This window comes from Sapajus apella, unplaced genomic scaffold (assembly GCF_009761245.1).
Source record: "Sapajus apella isolate SASKATOON/1434 unplaced genomic scaffold, GSC_monkey_1.0 scaffold1, whole genome shotgun sequence".
Taxonomy (NCBI): domain Eukaryota; kingdom Metazoa; phylum Chordata; class Mammalia; order Primates; family Cebidae; genus Sapajus; species Sapajus apella.
The window spans coordinates 52,885,411-52,909,623 of NW_022436941.1; the positions used below are offsets into that span (position 1 = coordinate 52,885,411).

Genomic DNA, 24,213 nt, shown 5'->3' on the forward strand with positions numbered 1-24,213 from the left:
GTGATTAGGGCAGTGCTGCCAAAGGTTGGGGTGGTCATGGCAATTTCTTAAAAATGAAGTCTGCTACATCAATTGACTCTTCCTTTGACAAAAGAATTTCCCTAAAATGCTGTTTGTTACCATTTTACCCATAGTTGAACTTCTTTCAAAACTAGAGGCATTCCTCTCAAACCCTCTTGCTGCTTTATCAAGTAAGTTTATAGAGTATTCTAAATCCTTTGTTTTCATTTCAACAGTGATCACAGGATCTTCACAGGAGTAGATTCCATCTCAAGAGACTACTTTCTTTTCTCATCCGTAACAAGCAACTCCTCTTTCACTCCAGTTTCATCACAAAAGCCTCAGTCACATCTTCAGGCTCTACTTCCAAATCTAGTTCTCTTGCTGTTTCTACCATATCTGCAGTTACTTCCTCCTCAAAGTCATCTTGTAGTCTTGAGCCCCTCAAAGTTATCCATAAGGGTTGGAATCAGGTTCTTCCAAACTTCTGTTGTTATTGTAGTCTATGCCCATGAATCACAAATGTTCTTAATGGCATCTGGAACAATCAATCCTTTCCAAGGGGTTTTCAGTTAACCTTGCCCAGATCCGTAAGAGAAATCACTAATTTTGGAAACTATAACAATATGAAATTATTTCTTAACTACGGATTTGAAAGTCAAAATTACTCCTTGATCCATGGGTTACAGAATAAAAGTTGTGTTAACTGGCATGAAAACAACATTCTCCTTGTACATCTCTATCAGAGCTCTTGAGTAAATAGTTGCATTGTCAGTAATCAGTAACATTTTGAAAGAAATATTTTGTTCTGAGCAAGTTTCAACAGTGACCTTAAAATATTCAGTAAACCATGCTGTAAACAGATGGGCTATCACGCAGGCTTTATAGTTCCATTGACAGAGCACTGGCACAGTAGATTTGGCATAATTCTGGTGCTTCTAGGTTTTTCAGAATTGTCAGTTGGCTTCAACCTAAAGTCACCAGCTGCATTAGCCCCTCACAAGAGAGTCAGCCAGACCTTTGAAGCTTCAAAGCTAAGCATTAAAACTCTAGCCATGAAAGAAGGATGGTTTCTTTACACTGAAAGTCTGTTGTTAGCCACTTTCATCAGTTACCTTCTCGATAGCTTGCTAGTTACCTTCTGAAAAACTAGCTAGATGTTTTGGGTAACTTGCTACGGTTTCTACATCAGCACTTTTTGCTTCACCTTACACTTTTATGTTATGGAGATAGCATCATTCCTTAAATCTTATGAACCAACCTCTGCTAGCTTCCAATTTTTCTTCTGCAGCTTCCTCGCCTCTATCACCCTTCAAAGAACAGATGAGAGGCCTTGCTTTGGATAGGCTTTGGCTTAACGGAATGTTATCTCTGGTTTAGTCTTTAATCCAAACCACTCAAATTTTCTCCATATCAGCCATAAGTCTGTTTCACTTTATTATCACTCATGTGTTCAGTGGAGTAGCACTTTTAATTTCCTTCAACAACTCTTACTTTCATTCACAACTTGGCTGTTTGGTGCAAGAGAGACCTAGCTTTCAGCCTATCTTGGCTTTCACCATGCCTGTCTCACTAAGCTTAATCATTTGTAGCATTTGACTTAATGTGAGAGACATGTGACTTTTTCTTTCACTTGACCATTTAGAGGCCATTGTAGGGTATTAACTGGCCCAATTTCAATAGCGTTGTGTCTCAAGGAATAGGAAGGCCCAAGGAGAGGAACAGAAACAGAACCAGCCAGTCAATGGAGTAGTCAGAACATACACCACACTTATCCATTAAGCTTGCAGTCTTCTTCAGATGCAGTTCATGGCACCCCAAAACAATTGCAATAGTAACATTAAAGATCACTGATCACAGATCAACATATAATAGTGAACAAGTCTGAAACACTGTAAGAATTACCAAAATGTGACACTAAGACACAAATGAGCACATGCTTTGGAAAAACAGTAGCAACAGATGTCCTTGTTGCCACAAACCTTCAATTTGTAAAAGACTCACTATCTTTGAAGCATAAGACAATGCACAATAAAACAAGGTGTGCCTGTATATTAAAATGTGACAAGATCATGATGATTCTTGAATTTGTATTTGGCTTCAAATAATGATTTCTTACCAGCAGCCCCTCCCATAACTGCAATAAATAGTAGGTATAGCCATCAGAAATGAACTTGTTAAGAGGAGGAAACATCAAAAAACGAGGCACACTACAAATCACTGTACAACTGCAGCTGGGTACCCAAAACCCTTAGCAATCTTTTATGTCGCTAGAATATCAGTACCTCCATTTTCCACTTAGAAAAATTATTAATCCCTCTTTTGGTGCACCTTTTCCTAACCCGTTACACCATTTCCCTACCATACACTTCAGAAAGTGCAATGAGGAAGAAACAGGCTAATCACCATAAGCAATTAATATTTAATAGGCTCTCTTGCTCATGGCCAATCTTTCCTTTTATATTCTACATTCTATTCATTTTTGTCTTCTCTAGGACCTTGTTGATAAGATACTGCCACCACCCATTTCCCTATACATCATCATTCTCTTCTTTATTACTGTATAGTTTTTACTCAGAGTATACAGACATTCTCAAATTCTCTCACCATAAAACTACAGGCAAATAAAGAAAAAGTGTAAACCAGTTTTTGCCCTAATCCTCTTGTATCATTTTTTATTTCCTTTTAGTACTCCCCAGTCTTTAATAAGCATGGCTGTGGTTTATCCCTGCTGTCTCTACTTTTGCCTCCAACAAACTCACTCCTGGACCTAGTGCAACATGCCTTTCCCCACAACTGGTTCTATTATCAAAAAGACACTAGGATGTTCCTGATTATCTAAATCAACATAGATAAAAACTAAAAGATTCTCTTACAGTTCACTTTATAAAAAATCTAAGTAATCTGCAGTTTTAAATTGTATCCAAGCTTAATTGTACAAATGTGTGCAAAAACATACCACCAAAATGCATTTTAAAATAAAATGTTAATTACTGAAATAAGTAACGCAACACTGACCTGCATTGGCACAGGTTCCTTAAGATAATACCCTTCAACAATCTGTTCTTTTCGATAGTGATCTATGATGTCCCCAATGCTGTTAAAATAAAAATTTCTAATATGAATCTCTCATAAAAATGCAAAATCCTTAAAAATATGTGTGAACTTTCTACCAAAGATTATCTAATAAATAAATTTTTTTCAAAGCACATAACACAAATATATTAATAGAATAAATGTGTAATGTTCATATTATTTTAGAAAAACTAGAATGTTCTCAATATGGGTTTACACGCCAGAATACACAGCACAGATTCTGATTTTGCATACACATCAAGAGGGCAGCCAAGCCAACAATGCCATACTCAAAGAGTCACCATAAATGAGGAAGTAATTGAAAGTCTACCTTTTTTTTCACCCCTAAGAGTACTTCTGAGATACTACGAATGAAGAATTCACAGAAACATGGCATTTATTTAGGAAGCAAGTTCAGGTAAATTAAGAATTTTTACTATCACAACATTTACACATTCTGGTTTCAGACCAGAAACAGGTCATAAAACACATTTTGGCAAAAATAGAATTAAAAAACGAGTTAATCTTACATGTAGGATTATCACTATAGAGAGAAAAGTTTATTGATTATTTTGATTAAAAGTGCTACAAATTGTTCTAAATACTGGGAAAATATTTTAAAAAACAAAATTGAAAATAAAATGACAATGTATTTTAATATAAATTTTAGTGAACCGCATAATTTTTTAAATATAAACTTATTCCTCTATAATCAGTAAGATCATTCTATTGTCCTGAATATGGAAATCTTGGAATTTTAAACTTCCCTTTAATATACTGGACAAATGGCAACTTTTAAGCCACCTAGGAAACACTTCTCCAGACATATTTTAATTTTCGTAATGCACTTAGCACATAAAACCATGTGCACTCTTCTTGAAGCATAGATAAATGTTAATAATCCTCAAGGTCTGGCCAAAATCCATGCTCTTCCTTCTCACCAACCACTGAAATCTCATCTACTGATTCCCATGCACATTTATACATCCCCTGAATTTATCACAGTCTGCATACTACACTATCTCTTCTAATAAACCTGAGCACCAATAATGAAGAAATTGTATCTTTTTCTTTAATGTATTTACAAAACAGGATTTGTACAGTATATTTCACAAAGTAGATAAGTCTATAAATGTCTGCTGAATTAAATTTGCTATTAAATGCCTTTTTGGCTTTTTTAAAACTCTCAATATAGGAATATTAAAGTTATGTCTTAACAGTTTCCAAATGAAAGATGTAACTACTGCCTCTCTTTCTCAAAGGTCTCGTATGTATAGTTGATGGAGAGATGGGACAGCAGAGTATGGCTGTATTTCTTGCTAGGAATTATTTCTGACATTGTTACTAATGTTAATGCTGAAATGCAATATATATTTCCAAAACAATTACAAAATCCTTCATTTTCATGGCACCTGATTAACATAATTTGGGGCTTTCTTTAAAAAGTTTACTGTTAAAACTAGAAACAGTAACATGAATTTGTAAACAAATTCAGAGGGAATAAAAATTCTAAAAATCAAAGTTCTTGGGGAATGGTCAAGGCCACTAAATTAATATACATTTAACTTTTTTAAAAAATCCTCATTTTGAAAACAGACTAATAATATTGCAATAATTTGGACAGAAATCACTTAAAATACTTCTTCTTTTTTCATGTTCCATCATGGTATTTAGCAACAAAAAGCAACTACCTTTTCGTGTTTTACCTAGTGCCTCCACTATGCAACAAGAATTTCCAATTTTGTGTGATGTATCTTAAGGAAGTTTTAGTGACAAAACAAACTTCCAAAAATTCTGTATAAATCATTTTATCTTTAAAAACGATCTCAATATGGACATTCATTCAGTTAAGAAGAAAATATGTTTTCAATGTATTATTTTGTATGTTCTAAATCTCTAGAAAACTAGAAATGGGAAAAATTACTTTCTTAAAGAGTTCAAATTGCAACTAGCTGTATTTTCAGTGAGGACACCTAGAACTCAGATTGTCATGCAGAAAGTACTCAAGCAACTTGTGTATGAGGTAGGCAAAAGGGTCCAGCTGCCTAGACTCCCATCTTACATCTGATGTCTTGTAACAGTCAACTGAGCTTCCAGCAAGCAACCAGAAGAACTTGTTTTATTTTTTGTTTCTTCAGGTAAACCAGCTACAGAATCTCTCTTCATTAAAATGTCTAGTTTGATAAATTCTAATTCAGATAGATTGCTACTGTGGTACTGAGGGGTTAAACTAGGCAAATGTAAGTGTTTTAGAACAAGATTATACCAGCCTCTGAAAAAGGAAAACAGCGTTGCTCTACAGTTACTAGTTATAGGAAAACCTTTACATTCACAAATGAAGATTATTTTCTATTTGATAGAAAAATGTCTGACATTCTATCATAGGGTTTCCTCTATTAACTTATTTTCCTAATCAAGTAATAATTCATTCTGAGTTTTGGGACAATTAGTTTACTTTGAAAATGAGAAGTAAAAAGCAACAATCACATATAAGAAATGTCAACTTGAGAACAACTCAATTACATGATAATCTGTATAATAAGTCTCAGGTAACTTCAGAAACTTTTTTTTTTATACTAAAGTATCTCACTAATAAGATAATAATATTTTCTTTTTCTTAGATATTTTGCTCTTCCTACAGATTATATATAGATTTAGCAAATTTTGTGCAAACAGCTTATGTCTAATTTTAAAATCGCAAAAATTACTTTGAAAGGAAACAAAGTATAAGTTACTAATTTGTATTCATATTTTTTTTTGGCACTGTCTAAAGAATTATTGGGCATGACTGCTATGCAATTATATTGAAGGTCTTATAATTTTTACAAGTTACAAACTTTTATATAATTTTGAATCTTTTATTGTCAAGATTTTAACTATTTTTGCCAAAAGTAAAAGGTAGCTAAAAAAAATTATGATTTACCTGTTATAATACCGGCCTCCCATCATAAACTGATTGTTTGGTGTTGGACATATTTTAAATCGCTGAATATTTTCACTGGTCCGAAAATAAAGTGAATAATCACCAGGAGTATTATCTGAGGGCCTCACAAGAAAACTGCAGACTTGACCAACTGTAAAAATTAATCTGTTAGTTTTGTTACCTAATTATCAAATAAAAAAGAAAAGATGTTAAGTAGTATTATTACAAAGTCCATTCAAAGTCATAAACATATGTAAATTTTTACCGGAACATTTTTTTTTTTAAACAAATTTTCTTTCAAATTTTCTGGTTTATGATTCACAACTATCCATTTTGTCTATCTGCTCTCTCTGATGTGTCTTACCAGCTTTAATACATAAAAGTAGAGAGCAGAAATTTTATGGCATAACCTCTGGTCATTAATGTCTACACCTGTCGTAATTTCAAAAGGTAACCTAAGCAAAATTAGGGAATATGAGCTAAAACTGCTAAATTCTGTTTGTAAATCCTCTTGATAAGATTCTAAAAAGTAAAAACTAATTTTGCTTAAGAATACTCTGTGCTTAGCTAATGTTTTCAATTAATCATTAAACAATAACGATTGTGCCAGGCACAGTGGTACATGCATATAATCCCAGCTACTCAGAAGAATCACTTGAGCCCAGGAGTTCAATACCAGCCAGGGCAACACAGCAAGATCCTATCCTATATTTAGTGAGAATAAACAGTGACAGGATGGTTAAACCAACAATACAAGTCAATTTTAACTTTGTATTTATAAGCACAAGAGTTTTGGAAAATGTTAAAATTAATACATATTAAATAGGCTCAATCATATAATTTCACAAGTGTACAAAGATAAATACAAGAATCTCTTTTAAAAAATTAAAAAATAATGACTGTAATAAAATAGTACCAAAAGCTTTTTATAAAGGTAGATTCAAAACAACTGAAATATGTATATGAATTATCAAAATCAATACACATACGCTGTACTTTATTCAATAGGTATGCTCCTGCAAGGAATTATAGAAGCAAATTATCATATATTAAATATGTCATATTAATTTTAGAGAACTGTTGATATCTTTGATTGGCAGTGACTCCGAATACTCAGACACTCTACCTTTTCTCTTTATTTAAATATCTAATTTATTTGTAAATTAGATAAAGTCCTTTTTCTTTTATCACATGATCAAAACTAAACAATCAATATGGTAAGTTTAATTCAAATTGATAAAATGAAATAAATGCAATTAATCAAATAATCTCATTCTTAGGCCGGGCGCGGTGGCTCAAGCCTGTAATCCCACCACTTTGGGAGGCCGAGGCGGGTGGATCACGAGGTCAAGAGATCGAGACCATCCTGGTCAACATGGTGAAACCCCGTCTCTACTAAAAATACAAAACATTAGCTGGGCATGGTGGCGCGTGCCTGTAATCCCAGCTACTCTGGAGGCTGAGGCAGGAGAATTGCCTGAACCCAGGAGGCGGAGGTTGCGGTGAGCCAAGATAGCGCCATTGCACTCCAGCCTGGGTAACATGAGTGAAACTCCGTCTCAAAAAAAAACAAAAACAAATAATCTCATTTTAATACATTTTTATTACATTGTATATACATACTATATTTAATTTCAACAAAATGTAGTAAAACTAGGAACTATCAAATATAAACTACAATTTTCATTACCAATACAAAAATGGCAACAATTTATCCTCATTAATAACAAAGGATTAATAATTGTTATATTAATAAATTGTTATATTAATAACAATATAAGTCTTTTTTTTCTCTTCTCCATTTAAGTCTGAATGATATAGAAAAGATCAGGACTTGATTGTTTTTAGGAAAGCACAGTAAATGCGTAAGATATAATTTTTGGCGTAAATTACTAATAGTTCCAATCATCCAATCAAGGCACTTATTATCAACTAACTTCCTGTTCAGTAAAAAGAAAAAATAAATCTCCTAAAACTGAATCTTCAAGACTTAACACATAAGTAAACATAAAAGTTACAAAAACTGACTGCATAATATAGGCTCAAATGAAAGTGATAAAACAAATCTTAGTGACAAGAATCCAAGATACTCTCTAAATGTCTTCTAGAATATGATAGGAATTTCATGCAAAATTGTGCATGTAAGTGCTTATTTGTACTCCTCAGGAGAGAAAATCCCACCAGATTCTCAAAAGAGCACATAACAAAGAAAATGCAAACTAATGTAAGGAAATTAAGCTTAGTTCCTTTTCAACCTTGTATGACTAAAACAAGAGTAAGCACCTCAGGTACTTGGTGGTACAAGTTCCAGAAAAGAAACATATTCAAAATTCAATAAATTCACTAAACTACATATTTTCGGTTCCACCCTGAAATAGCTGTTAGAATATCATTTTGGTTTAAAATTTCTTCTCTATTATTATCATATAGCATTATCATCTTTTTTCAAACTTTTTTGAACCTAATTAACCTACATCTTCACAATAAAATTGAGTACTTCAAAAACTATCTCAAATCTTTCAAAAGAGTAAAGTATTAATTTAAAATGCAATGCTTTTAGGCTGGGAGTTGTGGCTCACGCCTGTAATCCCAGCACTTTGGGAGGCCAATGCAGGTGGATCAAAAGGTCAAGAGATCAAGACCATCCTGGCCAACATGGTGAAACTTCGTCTCTACGAAAAATACAGACATTAGCTGGGGCATGGTGGCATGCACCTGTAGTCCCAGCTACTCTGGAGGCTGAGGCAAGAGAACTGCGTGAACCCATTAAGGGGAGGTTGCAATCAGTAAGATCACACCACTACACTCCAGCCTAGTGACAGAGTGAGACTCTGTCTCAAAAAATAAATAAATAAAATTAAATTAAATGTTCTATGGATTAAAACAATTCAGATTACATCTTTAATAACTAGTGTTATCACCATAAGAACTTATTTCATCAAATACAGAAACTACTGAATAGTCAATATATTTGAAGAAATAAAACTTTTAAATTACATACTAAAGCTTAAACGCATCTGAAATCTTTATACAATGTGGTCTGCCGAAGAAATGTTTGGTATTTAAATTAATTCAGCCTTAAATATTTAGTAAAAATAAACAATGACAGGATGGTTAAACCCACAATACAAGTCAATTTTTACTTTGTATTTATAAGCACAAGAGTTTTGGGAAATGTTAAAATTAATACATATTCAATAAGGCTCAATCATATAATTCCCCAAGTATACAAAGATAAATACAAGAATGCCTACTGTAGATGAACAGCAAAAGAATAAAATACAATATCCTTCTACTAAAGACTAGTTAATTATAGTATTTATATATTGAAAAGTTTAAGGCCATATAAAAAGAGTAACGAAAATTTTTATCTGCAGATACAGAATCATCTCCCAATATATATCTAACATGAAGAAACTGTGCTGCATATTCCCGTGTGTGTATGTGTAGGGGTGAGAGAGATTCACAGAGACACAGAAAACTTCTAGAAACATATGGAAAAAAACTGTCATCTAGTGTTACTTCTGAGGAAGTGGACTGGAGCCTGAGGTAAAAGAAAAACACTTTACTAAATTTTATACTACATGTATCTTTAAAATATAAACAAAAACACCAACTTCTTAGCACTGGACACAAAATTATAACATGCATAAACACTAAGTGAATGCTAAATGCAAAACACGTAATAAATGTTTTGTTCACCTTTTTATTCTCTTTAAATAGACATTAGAAAAGCAAGTAAATACAAAGGTACCTGTCATTAGTAAATTGTAAGCTTCTTGTTTAGAAATCTTCCCATGGAACCATCTTAAAAAGAGAATAAATTAGATATATAAAGTCCTTTTGTTGTCATATGATCAAAACTAAACAATTAATACAATAAGTTTAATTCAAATTGATACAATGAAATAAATGCAATTAATCAAATGTCATTCTTAAAACATTTTTATTACATTGTGTATATATATATATATTTAATTTCAACAAAATGTAGTAAAACTAGGAACTATCAAATATAAACTACAATTTTCATTACCTATACAAAAATGGCAACAATTTTTAATCCTGATTAATAACAAACTGTTATAGGTCTTTTGTTTCTTTTTGTGGGGAGAGGGGAAGGAGTAGTACAGACAGCGCCTACACGAGAATTTCCTGAAAAACTTAATTAATTTTTTCTCCTATTTCTGAATTTTCCTATACCATATGATAAATTCTCTCTTCAAATAAATTCAAGATGTTGACTCTTATTTTGCTAAAAGCCAGAATTTAAGACTGGGTGATAAGAACAAGTGGATACCAACACCAAGAACTGAAAGAAAAGAAGGACTTAGTGTTCCTAACTCTATTTGAGCTAACAGCCTATCAAACTAGGTTGCTAAGTATTTTATAGTCTGTATTCTTAAATTAAGCCTTTCCAAATTTTATAAATGGCATGATAGTCAAAATATAAAGCATATAAATAACAAGTATTTAAATTTTACCTTCAAATAAAATGATGTATGTGATTTAAAAAGTAATTACTAGTTATCTAAGTATATAAAATCACCTCTTATTTACCTAAAGGCCTATTATCTATCTTGCTGATTAACACATCTTAATGCCAGGCTGACAATTCCCAATCACCTTTCTACTACTTTGCTGTATCTTATTAGGGTTTACAATTATTTTAAAGAGCAAGCTGGAAAGGAAACATATGACTGAAATATATAAGTGCTCTAAAGTCCAGTGTTACAGGTTCAGAGGTTGTTCACATTGTTTTAAATGATCCATACTATTATTACTGGCGAAGAATGAAAATATAATTGATTTTTTAAATTTTCATATGAATAAAAAGGTAAACTTTTCTTTAATACCATTCAAAGCATGAACTCACTAATTCAGATCTCCTGGTGCTCCCTGTGCAAATTTTGAATAATATAAAGCAAGTGTACAACAACTAAAACAGTCCAGACTGCATGTAGTGAGGATCTACACTGCATTCGAGCATAGGCTAAATGATCACTTAAAACAAATGTTAGAGCAGGATTTTTATATTCTGGAGGAGAGTCAACTAGATGACCTTACCTCCAAGGGTAATCATCTACTTCTACAGTTTGAAAAAAAATTCAAAAAGAGAATGGTAAAAAAAATGATAAAGTTTACAGATGAAAAACATTATTTAGCAGAAGCACACAGTCTGAAGTTAAAGCAGCAATATCACTTTCTAAAAATAGTTTCATTCTTCAGACATTTATTCCAGTATAAAATTTATATATTTCAACCACATGGTTTGCAACAATGATAAAAAGATGAGTCCCTGATCTTATGAAGTTCCTACTCCTAGGCCAGGCATGGTGGCTTACACCTGTAATCCCAGTACTTTTGGAGGCCAAGTCAGGAAGAGCTCTTGTGTACAAGAGTCCGAGACCAGCCTGGACAACATAGTGAGACCCTGTCTAACTACAGAAACAATGTAGAAAATATAAGCACAGTGATAGGTATTGCCGAAGGCATTAATAACAGAGAAGGGTACCAATTCTGTTGAGTGAGTAGGGAAGAAAATAAAGGAAGATTTCCTAGGGGGAAGTGATAAATGAGCTAAGTATGAATGGAAGAATTCTGGTCTAGGAAGCAGCTTGAGCAGAGGTATAAAGAAGAAAAATAGCCAGGAACAATGGCTCACACCTGTAATCCCAACACTTTGGAAGGCCAAGGTGGGAGGATCACTTGAGGCGAGGAGTTTGAGAGCAGCCTGGGCAGTATAGTAAGACTCCCTCTCTACAAAAAAAAAATTTTACAACATTTGCCAGGTGTGGTGGTGCACATTTGTAGTCTCAGCTACTTGGGAGGCTCAAGCGGGAAGATCACTTGAGCCCAAGAATTTGAGGCTGTAGTGAACCATGATAGCACCACTGCACTCTAGCTTGAGCAGTGGCAAGAACCTATCTCTAAAACAATACTGACAAAAGTAGTATGTATTTGAAGACCTACAAGATGGAGATTAGAAAACTAGAGATGGTAAGTGATAGGAGTAATAAAGGACAAAACAGCCATATAACAGATCATTTTTTAGGCTCTGCTAAGGTAAAGGTGGAGAATCAGCAAAAGATTCGATTTTTTAATTTTTATTTTTTCTGTTTTGATGGATAATGTATACAACTATTATGTTGCATATTTTATGGGGTACCAGTGATGTTTTGATACAAGCATATAATGTGTGATGATCAATTCAGGGTGACTGGGGTATCCAACACCTCAAGCACCTATAATAATTTCTTTGTGTTAGGCACATTCCAATTCCTATCTTTTATTTTTAAATATTCAGTAAATTATTTGGTAGCACCTTATTGTGCTACCAAATACTAGATCTTATTCATTCTACATAGGTGTAGTTTTGTACTCATTAATCAGCCCTACTGTATCCTCCCTTCCCACCCTTTGGTAACCACCATTCTACTATCTACATGAGTTCAATTTTCTAATATTTTGCTCCCATATGAGTGAGAACACATGGTCTTTGTCTTTCTGTGCCTGGCTTATTTCATTTAACATGGCATTCTTCAGTTCCATTCATGTTGTTGTGAATGACAGGATTTCATTCTAGTTTATGGCTGAATAGTATTCCATTGTGTGTATGTACAATATTTTCTTTATCCATTCATCCACTGATGAACACTTAGTTTGATTAAACATCTCAGCTATTCTGAATGGTGCTAAAACATGGGAGTGCAGTTTTCTCTTTGATATGCTGATTTCTTTTCAATTTTTTGAGGAACTTCCATGCTTCACTCTATAGTAACTACACTCATTTACACTCTCACCAACAGGGTACAAGGGTTCCCTTTTCTCCACATCCTCGCCAGCATTCATTATAGCATATCTTTTGGATCAAAGCCATTATAATTGGGGTGAGATGAAATGTTACTGTAGTTTTGATTTGGATTTAGCTAATGATCAACAATGAATGGTGAACATTTTTTCATGTATCTGCTGGCAATTAAGGATTTTAGGTGAAAATGTGATACCATCTAGGTAAATTATTCTAGCTACTGGAAAAAAGGATTTGATAACGCTAAAGAGTCAAGGGAGATCAACTTGGAGGTTACTGCTATATCAAATCCTGGCAAGAGATTTAAAAAGGCCTGAGCTAGAATATAGTTATTAAGATTTGAGAAGGCGGTAAACATTCAAGAAATATTTTAGGAAACAAAACCATCTGGACTCGGTGCCTATATCATGGAAACAGAGAGCTGGAAAGAAACCCAAAGTTATACCATCTATTTAATCTCAAAGGGTACTTATGGATGTTACTGAGGACACTTTAAAGAATTTAAAGTACCGCCTCACTGCCATAGTCCTGTATTAAGAAATTAAAGGGAACAAACAGACACATAAAATAAACCAAAAATGCAAATTTTAGTTATGCTAAATACCAAATAAGAAATTACATAAAGTTAAGAAAAATGGAAGAATGACAATGCTATCAGATAAAAAGACTTCCAAGTGAAAGTGAGATTTATGTTTTATGAGAAATGTATGCAGCTTTAAGTGTTTACTGGCATTTAACCTACATTTTTAAATTAAAAATTCCATTGCTATAATCTAAAATAAAAATAAAAATCTAGATTTATGGTCTTTTGAAAATCAGGAGGCTCTCATAACACTAGACTCACATCCCTACACATATCAACTAGAGTGTTTACCTTACAACAGGCAAACTCTTTCTAGTTTTCCACCTCCCAGTTTTCTCTAATACCATGAATGAATGTCAGAGCCATTTGTTACCACACTTACAGTGTTGTTTTTGATAGTAGGAACATAGTTCCATGTACCTTGATCTCTATCAAAGAGGGAAAATAAGAAAGATCAAGATTATTGTTTCTAAAGAAAACTGGGAATATATATACCTGACCTACTTCATTTGCTTACATTGTCTATCTGATCCTTGAAGCATTAATCAAAATTTGCAACTCCTAGTCAGGCACAGTGGCTCACACCTGTAATTCCAGCACTTTGGGAGGCCAAGGCTGGCAGATTACTTGAGGTCAGGAGTTCAAGACGAGTCTGGCCAACATGGCAAAAACCCATCTCTACTAAAAGTACAAGCATCAGCCTGGCATGGTGTTGTGTGCCTATAGTCCCAGCTATTCAGGAGGCTGAAGTGGAGAATCGTTTGAACCCAGGAGGCAGGGGTTGCAATGAGCAGAGATCATGCCACTGCATTCCAGCCTGGGTGACAGAGCAAGGCTCCGTGTCAAAAAATAATAATAATAATAATAATTACAAAAAAGAATTAAAAACTCCTGAAGAGTATTAGTTTGAAGAGGAGAAGACTTAAAACTAATACAAACAGCAAGGTACAGTCTCACTAATGGAGTCTATTTTGTAGCTACGAGAAATAATAAAAATGAACTCAGAAAATATCTTACATATTTCACTTACAGAAGAGTGAAGCATTAAATAAGGTGACTGCAAATGGAGTAGGCAGTTTAATGTTTTTATATTCTAACGGTTAGAAAACAGAAAAACCAAACACTTGAGGCAAGCCTCAAGTTCCATCCATAAATGCTGAACGAAAAAAAATGTTGTACTACTGAAAAGATATTACAAGATATAATCGATTAAAATGTGAGTAAGACAGAATTGGGATTAATGGCTCAGATCTTTAAAAGAAAACTTACATATACATAAAATCAGTCTGAAGATTACGAAAAAAAGACCGCAGAATCCTATTAAAATTGTGAAGAACAGTTACGGGGGGGAGGGGGAAGGATAAAAGATGTGGCTATAAAACAAGAAATACTGTGAATAACCAATAAACACTATGAATAATTTTAAATTGTGCTGAACTGTGACATTCATAATGTTATAAATGTAATGTTTATTGAAAGTCTTTAAGTGTGGTGATAAAGAGAGTTGTATTTAATTGTATCACTAGATCCTTAATAAAATATTTGGAAATCAGTTCCGTAGGCCAAATTAAAAAGATGTTTAAGTCAGTCTAAAAACTTTAAAACAAAATTTTGGCCAAAGTTTTCCAATTAGTAAATTTACAATATAGATACATTTATTTTTTTCCTTGTAATAATTAACACAAACTCACATTTTTCCTTCATGTGGATCTTCTTCCCGGCCCTAAAGGGAAGACATGAAGACAGTATTTTATATAAGTACTATTAATCTACTTCTATTAAAAATCATATCTTCAACCCACACTGCCCTTCATATTTATGTGTATACAAGAAAAGATGTTTCTGTTCAAGAAGTATCTTTCCATACCTCTCTTAATCTTTTCTTGTTGCCATTACCCTAACTCAGGCCCTCTTGCCCATTTTTCTTAAATTAGTACAACAGCCCAACTAATATAATTACCTCTATGTCCTACTCCACCACTCTAACTTGGATACATCAGTTTCAACAGCAGCTTTGCGCTATGTTAAGAAAAAACAAACAAAAAACAAACACCTCTCTACTGCCTACAAATTTCTCATTCTGCAACTGAAGTCCTTTACCACAGGACTCAACTCCACATTTTCTGTCTCATACTACCAATTCTTTTTAGGTACCTATGCCATGGTCACACATAACTTCCTATTTGCCAATCTCCTACCACTGTAGCTTTTTCTTTTTGTTTTCAGAATGTACTTTCCACTTTTTGCTTTCTACCTGTTAGATAAAAACCTACCCCATCTAGGAAGGAATGATCTCAAATCCTACCTCTTCAGCGAGACAAAAAAGTGAACACCAACTCTGAATATAAAAGACATCCCCCTTTTATCATGTTTTGAACTTTATTTTATTCTACATTCCTCTGATTTAAGATACTAAGTGTTACTCATTCCACTATTATGGAGGAAAATGGTCTAACTACATGTGGATTTATTTTTCACAATTTGGTCCTCACTCATTAAATACCTAATCAAACTAAAATCAAACACTCACTGAATGCTACTACATCCAAGGCAGTAGGAAAACAAACAAACAAAAACTATAAAAATGAATAGGATTACCATTGTATCATGGCCCAAAAAGGGTTACTCTCTTATAGAAGAAGTGTACATAATAAATTAATTTTAGACAGTGTAATAGAGGGAAACAATTTTGCCTAAGAGATTCCACAAAGGCATAAATCCTCTGTGAAACAAGGAGTGACACATGAACTGAATTGATAAAGATGAATCAAATTTTACAAGGCACTCTAACAGGGCAGGAATGTCAAGGAAAAGGGAAAACTATAAGCATAGAGATATTCATTTACTTAACAAACATCTACTGAATGCCTACTAATGCCAGCCACTATTCTAGGCAATGGGAATACATCAGTCAATCAGAGACAAAAGTCCCTCCCCTCACAGAGCATACATTCTAGAGTTAATACGTAAAAGCATAAATGTGTTTGGGGAATAGTAATTTCAATTTTAGAAGGAGAAATTCTTTAAATCTAACCACTAACTGAATGCCTGAAACATCTTCACAATCTAAAAATGTCCAAATGGGTTTTCAATCTACAACGAATTCACTACCCTCTAATAAAGCCCATTGTGAAAGTTATTCTACATATTGGAGTAAAAATTATTTATAACTGACTTGTAATTATTCCACTATTAATTTATAATATTATTATATTCATTTTTAGCAACCACATCACATTATTCACTCATATGAGGTTGCTAACTTTTTTCTTCATCCCTTGTATTGACTGATGTTAGGTCATGTCTCCTTATTCTGGTTTGGGTTGTTACTATTTTTCTGTATACATTGAATAACTTTCACTTACTCTTTTTAAAGTTTATCTTGTTAAATTTGATCCAGAATTCCAAGAGGTCAAGAAAAGTTCAACTACAGTGCAATTCCTTTAAGTAATCAGGATGGGGAAGATGGTGGTATAGGAGGAAAAGGGAAACCCAAACTAAAAGTTTTACTAACAAATTTTACAGGAAAACTAACATAGTAAGATGCTTCAGTATGATTACTGTTTGCCTATATGGAATAAATATCTCTTTTACTGTAGAATACAGAATACTAATCTAGGAATTAGGAGTCCTAATCCTAGCTCTTTCACTAAACAACTATATGACTATGAGTATAGAATGTATCACACCATTTCCTCAACTTTTTCCACCTCTACAATGTATGCTTTTAGAAAAGATGTTTCTGTTCCAGTTGCCAGAACAGACAGGTAAGAGTATAGGAAAAGAAATATATTCTCCACTGCAGTCTTCCAGGAGCAATAATCAGCGCATACATTTCAGCATATTATCAGGTCTGATGGCATAATTTAAAAACAGTAGGTTCCAGGGCCGTAAGAGACAACAGAAAGCCACTCCATCCCATTAGACAAATCAGAAAGGAAAGGGAGAATTCCAAAGTTATAATGTTTGATATATTTGATACTGAGTGTTGTCTCTGAAGTATAAAAGCTATTCAAATGCTGACCTGTTATTAAAAATGCACATGTAATAGATACCATATGATAACGTATTATATGATGGCAACAAAAATAAGGATGGTATTCAAACTGTAGAACCATGTAATAACATATGCATAATATAAATGAATTCTTCCAAGTTTACTGGAAAATTATATATATTTGAAAGATAAAGAATCTGAAACCAAATTTGTGCAACCAGTTGAGATTCCATGATCAGAACGATATAACTTCATTTATGAGGAAGAACAAGAGGGCAAAAAAAAGGACAAAAATAAGCACAAATAAGCCAGGCACAGTGGCTCACACCTGTCATCCCAGCACTTTGGGAGGTCAAGGCAGGTGGATTACTTGAGGTCAGGCGTCTGAGACCAGCCTGGCCAACATGGTAAAACCCTGTCTCTATTTTAAAAAATTAAAAAATTAGCTGAGAGTGGTGGCACATGTCTCTAATCCCAGCTACTTGGGTGGCTGAGGCATGAGAATCGCCTAAACCTGGGAGGTGGAGGTTGCAGTGAGTCGAGATTGTGCCACTGCACTCCAGCCTGAGCAACAGACCAAGACTCTGTCTCAAAAAAAGCACAAATGTTAATATATTTTTAATTCATAGAAACTCATAAAAGCTTTCTGAATATTGGCAGCTATGTATTATAACATGCTAGCTTATGTGCCACACTAACAAACAGCACTTATAATAAATAGATTTTAATGAAAAACTCCTTGTACTTACCAATTAAATTCTTTTTTAAAGAAATGTATTCATAGCTACTTTCTCTGATTATGGAAAAGATCCAAATTTTATCAAATAATTAGAATTTAGAATTGAAAAGAAAAGAACAAAACTTACCACCTCTTCTACTAGGTCTTCAACAATAAGACCTTGTTCATCTGTTCTTAGATTTGTAACCCACATCCATCCATCTTCTAATTCATTATGAACAATGAACATATCTCCTTTTAGGAAACTGAAAATAGCAATTTTTAAATTATTAAAAATTTTAAATACATAAATTCGAACAGTCATACACCACAAAACAGGATAGTAATATATTGAAAAATACAAGGAATTAGAGTCAAATTCCCTAAATTTGTATCCTGTTTCTGGCATTATCTACATGTAAATCTCTGAAGATAATAAATAATCTGAATCTTAATTTCCTCATGAGTAAAATGGGTTTGATAATAGTATCTGTACTATCTCTAACACTGAATTATTGTTAGACTCAAATTACAACTTCTGTTAACAGAAACTAATTATACATATATTAAAGGTTTGGGGGTGTAAGAAAACTGAATTGAAAAAATTATGTTTCAATGTTATTACTCTTTCAGATGAAGGTTATATATAAAATCAAAAACAAGGATGATATTCAAACTGTATAAATGAATTCTTCCAAGTTTACTGGAAATTTATATATGTATTTGAAAAATAAAGAATCTGAAACCAAACATGTACAGCCAGTTGCAATTCCATGATCAGACTGATACAACTTCATTTATGACAAAGAACAAGAAGGCAAAAAATACATACTTTGAAAGAATGCTTCTGAACACAAAGTTTCAAGATTTGTTGGATGCTACCATTAATCCTATATCTGTAACTGTCTGTATCTGTCATATTTTTCGACAATATTCCTTTCAGTCTTAATATTCACAAACCAAAGTCTATCAAGTAAATTTAAGTTAATCTATTCTCCTATCTTTGAAAGCTTTAACTGTTTTCTCTGTGCTATCTCAAGCTTCACTGTTTCTTGGACAATATTTTGAAAAACAGAACTTATATACAACATTTAACTCAGTATTTGAATAATCATAGAATATTATATTCTATCTTGATTCTACAATCCTTCTTAATGATGGCCAATATTTCACTAGCTGAATGGCAGCAGACATTATCACTTAACCAATTAAATTATTCCTTTCTAGAATCACTTAAATCAGCACAGTAACGAAAATCATTGAGTGTGTAAACGGAGGGTGGGTGCACATGAACTGGTAAATTTCATTTCTTAGTTGAAAGTAGTCATAAAGTTTCAATGTTGTTGCTATACCAACTTTTCATGGAGCAAAAACTAAAAAAAATTTTTAAATAAGCTTGTTAGTAGTAATACAACATAACCATAACTCATTCTGTATTATTTTGTGTTTTCCCCCCCTAAACAAACTAAAGTGATTTACTAAATTATTAATTTTTAAGGTATTTTATTTTAAAATTCACAGGTATGCACAAATTTTTTAAAAGACTCATAAACCCAAATTTCTATCATCTAATTATTGTTTAAATTCCCATCTTCTTTTTTTTTTTTTTTTTTTGGTCTCTCAGGACCTCTTACACTCTTAAAAATTGATTTCCTAAGTGGCTTTTATTTATATGGATATCTATAGATATTTACCATATTCAAATTTAAAACAAATGTTTAAAAAATATTAACTAATTCCTTTTAAAAAAAAACTCATTAATTAATGAAAAATATTTATAACTTTTACAAATTTAGTGAGAGTATCACTGTTTTATAATTTTGCAAATCTCTTAATGCCTGGTTTAATTGAAAACTGCTGGAGTCCCATATCTGCTTCTGTATTAAATTTGCTACTATATGATTTTTTGCTCAAAGCATATGAAGAAAATCTGGCTTCACCTAAGAATATAGTGTAAAAGGGATAAATATTTTAATAACCTTTTCAGATAATTATAGACATTCTATGAAATCACATCAAAAATTCAACGAGTGGTACTTTCTTGAAGGTGAGTTGTAATATGGAATCCAAAACTATTTATCAGTGAATTTTTTGTATGCATTCCAATAACATCTACTGGTCTATCTTTCACTTTGAATAAATCTTTTACTCATGCATAACATCATACATTGACCGTTTAGAAAATATTAGTTCACTGAGCTGTCTATCTTCTAGTTATTAACACATTATATACAGTATCAAAACCTCTTATTCTTGGCCAGGCACAGTGGCTCATGCCTGCAATCCCAGCACTTTGGGGAGGGCAGGTCACCCAAGGTCAGGAGTTCAAGACCACCCTGGCCGACATGGTGAAACCTCGCCTCTACTAAAAATACCAACATTAGTCAGGTGTGGTAGCAGGCGCCCACAGTTCCAGCCACTCAGGAGGCTGAGGCAGGAAAATCGCTTGAATCTGGGTGGCAGAGGTTACAATAAGCCAAGATTGTGCCATTGCACTCCAGCCTGGGTGACAAGAGCAAAAACTCTGTCTTAAAAAAAAAAACAAAAAAAGGAAAACAAAAATTCATTCTTTATTATCACCACCTATCTCATCAGAAAAGTCATTATCTCAGAAATTGTAAAATTCTTGATGGCCAATACAGAAAAGTCTAAAATTTTCATTTTTACTCAAAACTCAAATTTTGTCATTGACAACAAATATTAACAGTTATTTTCCTTGAAATAATAGTCTCACTTTGTTCTTTTTCAAAAAATGTCAAACAGTCTTGCAAGTGAAATGGTATGCACAAAAGTAACAGCTAAGCCAAGCGCAAAATGGCTCATCTCTGTAATCCCAGTACTTTGGGACACCAAGGCAAGCAGATCACTTGAGGTCAGGAGTTGGAGACTGGCCTGGCCAACATGGCAAAACCCCGTCTCTACTAAAATAGATAAATTAGCTGGACCTGGTGCCACGCGCCTATAATTCCAGCTGCTGAAAAGACTGAGGCATGAGAATCCCTTGAACCCAGGAGGTGGAGGTTGCAGTGAATCAAGATTGTGCCACTGCACTCCAGCCTAGGTGACAGAGCAAGACTCTGTCTCTAGTTCAGTTATCTCACATTGCTTTTCCTCATGACACTGATCTTTGGTACACAGCAGAAGTGTTTTATAGATACTTCCCATTTCATCATACAGATTAAAGTTGTATGGTCACAGGTTGAAATTTAATACATATTTTTTACTCCCTCATCAATAACACTCTTACATGAAGCTGTCTTTAACTCCAAGTGTGTAACAGTGAAGAATACTGTACACTTTTGTGCCACAGTCTTGATTTCTACTAAGACACCGCAGTTTTACCACCCATTGCTACAATCACTGTAAAATTCACAATGAAAAAGGCAAATTATGTCCTAGTACGGTTATGAAAATAATCTGATCTCATGGGTTGTGATGGTTAATTTTATGTGTCAACTTAGCTGGGCCGCAGAGTTACCAGATTTATATTTCTGGGTTTGTCTGTGAGGGTGTTTCTTTATGAGATCAGCATTTGAATCAGAGGACAGTATCCTGCCATCCCCAATGTGAGTAAGCATCACCCAGTTGACTAAGGGTCTGAAGAGAACAAAAAGTGGAGGAGGGAGAAATTCATCCCTTTTTTTCTTCCTCACTGGTTGAGCTGGGACATTTCATCTCATCTTCTCCTGCACTCAAACTAGGATTTACACCATAGGCTCTCCGGTTCTCAGGTCTTTAGATGTAGATTGAATTATACCACTGGCCTTCTTGGTTTTCCAGATTGCAGACAGCCGACTGTGGGTCTTTTCTGCCTCTATCTATCATTGGGTGAACCAATTCCCAATAATAAATCTTCTCCTCTAGAGAACACTGACTAATACATGAAACTTCAAAATGGTTCTCAAAGATCCGCAGAGTTACATGGAACATGCTTTGAGAACTTCTGTTCTAAATGATTCCACCAAAAAAAAATTACCTAAATTCCTAAATTTATAATTCATCACTGTTCTTCTTTAATATATGCATTTTCTCCTTTGTCTTTTATTGGGCTTTCCAGTTTAGATTACAAATAAAAGTGTGTCAGTAAGAATTAAATGAGAGAATTAATGGTAAGAAACAAAGTTTCCACTAGAAAGTTAAATAGCTTATAGAAAGACACAGATAATTTGATGAACAAATTACATAATAAATTATATAGAAATTTAAAAAAACTAACATGTTGCATAGTTCTATTACTATCCAAAGGTTTAAAATTATTCACCCACTACATAAAATAGAAGCTTATTTATAGCTGAGGCATAAATGTCTCATGGTAACAAAAACTTAAATAGGTTATAGATTAAAAGAGAACTCTCCTTTGTGAGACAATGTTATAAAACCTAATTATTTTTCCTGTTATACTCACTCCTATCAGGGTGGATCAGATCCACTCTGATCCAAAGCTACAGTCTGAACAAATAAGCCAACCCAAAGGTCCAGGAGCAGCAGACCCAATATTATAAGCTCTTTCACCTTGCTATATGCCATTTCATCAAATTGCAAAACCTTCCTAGTCCAAGAGCAAAAAATCTTCCAAGTCTAGCTCTTTAAAATGCCTATACATGAGAATAGATTATAAAATACCTTATTTCATCAGTGTCTGGTACTTTTGTGTAAGGCAGAATAGCTCGTACACGTCTTCTATCTTCTACTGGCTAGAAACCATTAAAAAAAAAAAGGGGGGGTTTAAAAAGACAGTCTTTTTATCTGAAAATCAAAAGAGGCATATCCACACAGTTAAAGTCAATAAAAATTCACATCAGAAACTCCATGAGATCAAATAAATTTTTACTTGGACTATGAACACTCAGTGCCTAGCAAGGCTTTTTTGTTGTTTTTGTTTTTATGAAAATTATATTTTAAATATAAGCAATTGGCTTTTATCAGGTAATATGAATGATCATTTCATTTTCAATATACCATATGAAACATATAAGTTAACCTTTCTCTGATGATACAGAAGGCATTTCAGAATCCTTCAGCGAAGTCAGGTTTAGTACTATGAAATCAATAATTTGTCCTTATACCATTCAGAAATATTTGTTAGGCTATCACCATACAGTATTTTTTAAATCTGATTTCTTAAATACAAAATTACTGAAAAGTATTTTCTTTTTCAAAGAAGTTGTCCATTTTGTTCTGACATTATAACCCGAATTAAAATTTAATACAACAAATACTTCTTGAATTATAATAAACATCATAAGAAACTGAACAACAGCTAAAATCACTATTATAGTGAAAAAATAAACTTTTGAAAACTTGCCTCTGGTGGTGCAACTGGATAAAGCAATTTCTCTCCTTTAAGCAAACAAGAAACATGACTGTAATAACCTATTAGATCTGACAGTGAAGAAAAACGTCTTCCACCAATGTAGTAATCGCCACACATAGCAATAATCCTATTTGAACAGGAAAAAATAACAGGATAAAAAATCTTTACAGCCAATTTTAAAGACCAAGTTTCATGAAGAAATTATAAATCCATAATTGCCATACTCTTTTCCTTGTAACTACATCCTTATACTAAAATACCATTAATATCTTTATCATAGCAAATTACTTGGGGCTATTTCTCTTACATATATATACAAGCATTTGATATGAAATACATATCAGGCTTATAAACCTCAATTACAGAATTCCATCAAATATTTGAAAATTCACCCTCAGATACCTCTTCTCACTTTCCATATTTAGGGCCAAATTAACAATTTTAGTAAGTTTTCTCCAGCTCAAAGTAGCTCACAGATCTGTTGCAATATTTACACAAAGGACAGTAATAATTTTACATACTACATGTGGTGTCATGGTACTACTAAAGCTTACTTTAAAATCTAAAAACCAAGGGTACACAAACATTTTATTATTTAACACTATATGCATTAGATGATTTTTTTTCAATTTCTTCTATAAAAGTGAAACAATATACATAAATATATTTATATACAGAATTAATATTTGCACTTGAAAATTTACATGCCTGCTTCACTAAGTACATGTCTACAAAGAGTTTCAGAATAGTGAAGCTAAAATAAAGGACACAAACTGAGTTTTAAACAGGGTC

General features: G+C 33.2%; 1 protein-coding gene and 1 long non-coding RNA gene across 3 annotated transcripts in view; one reads left to right on the forward strand and one right to left on the reverse strand.

The window, feature by feature from the left end:
- Positions 1-24,213, reverse strand: part of RASA1 (RAS p21 protein activator 1) — a 114,510-nt gene that overhangs the window by 33,648 nt on the left and 56,649 nt on the right. For both annotated transcript variants that reach the window (XM_032276581.1, XM_032276589.1), the window contains exons 3-9: positions 23,413-23,548; positions 22,731-22,801; positions 18,256-18,373; positions 15,084-15,115; positions 9,753-9,805; positions 5,999-6,149; positions 3,019-3,097 (exon numbers count right to left, since the gene is read on the reverse strand). In XM_032276581.1, the coding sequence (XP_032132472.1) occupies positions 3,019-3,097; positions 5,999-6,149; positions 9,753-9,805; positions 15,084-15,115; positions 18,256-18,373; positions 22,731-22,801; positions 23,413-23,548 (640 nt within the window). The remainder of the gene's footprint in view (positions 1-3,018; positions 3,098-5,998; positions 6,150-9,752; positions 9,806-15,083; positions 15,116-18,255; positions 18,374-22,730; positions 22,802-23,412; positions 23,549-24,213) is intronic.
- On the forward strand, positions 8,613-22,069 carry LOC116550600. Its single transcript, XR_004268505.1, has 3 exons — positions 8,613-8,624; positions 12,065-12,070; positions 21,734-22,069. It is a non-coding gene; the product is annotated as an uncharacterized LOC116550600 (long non-coding RNA).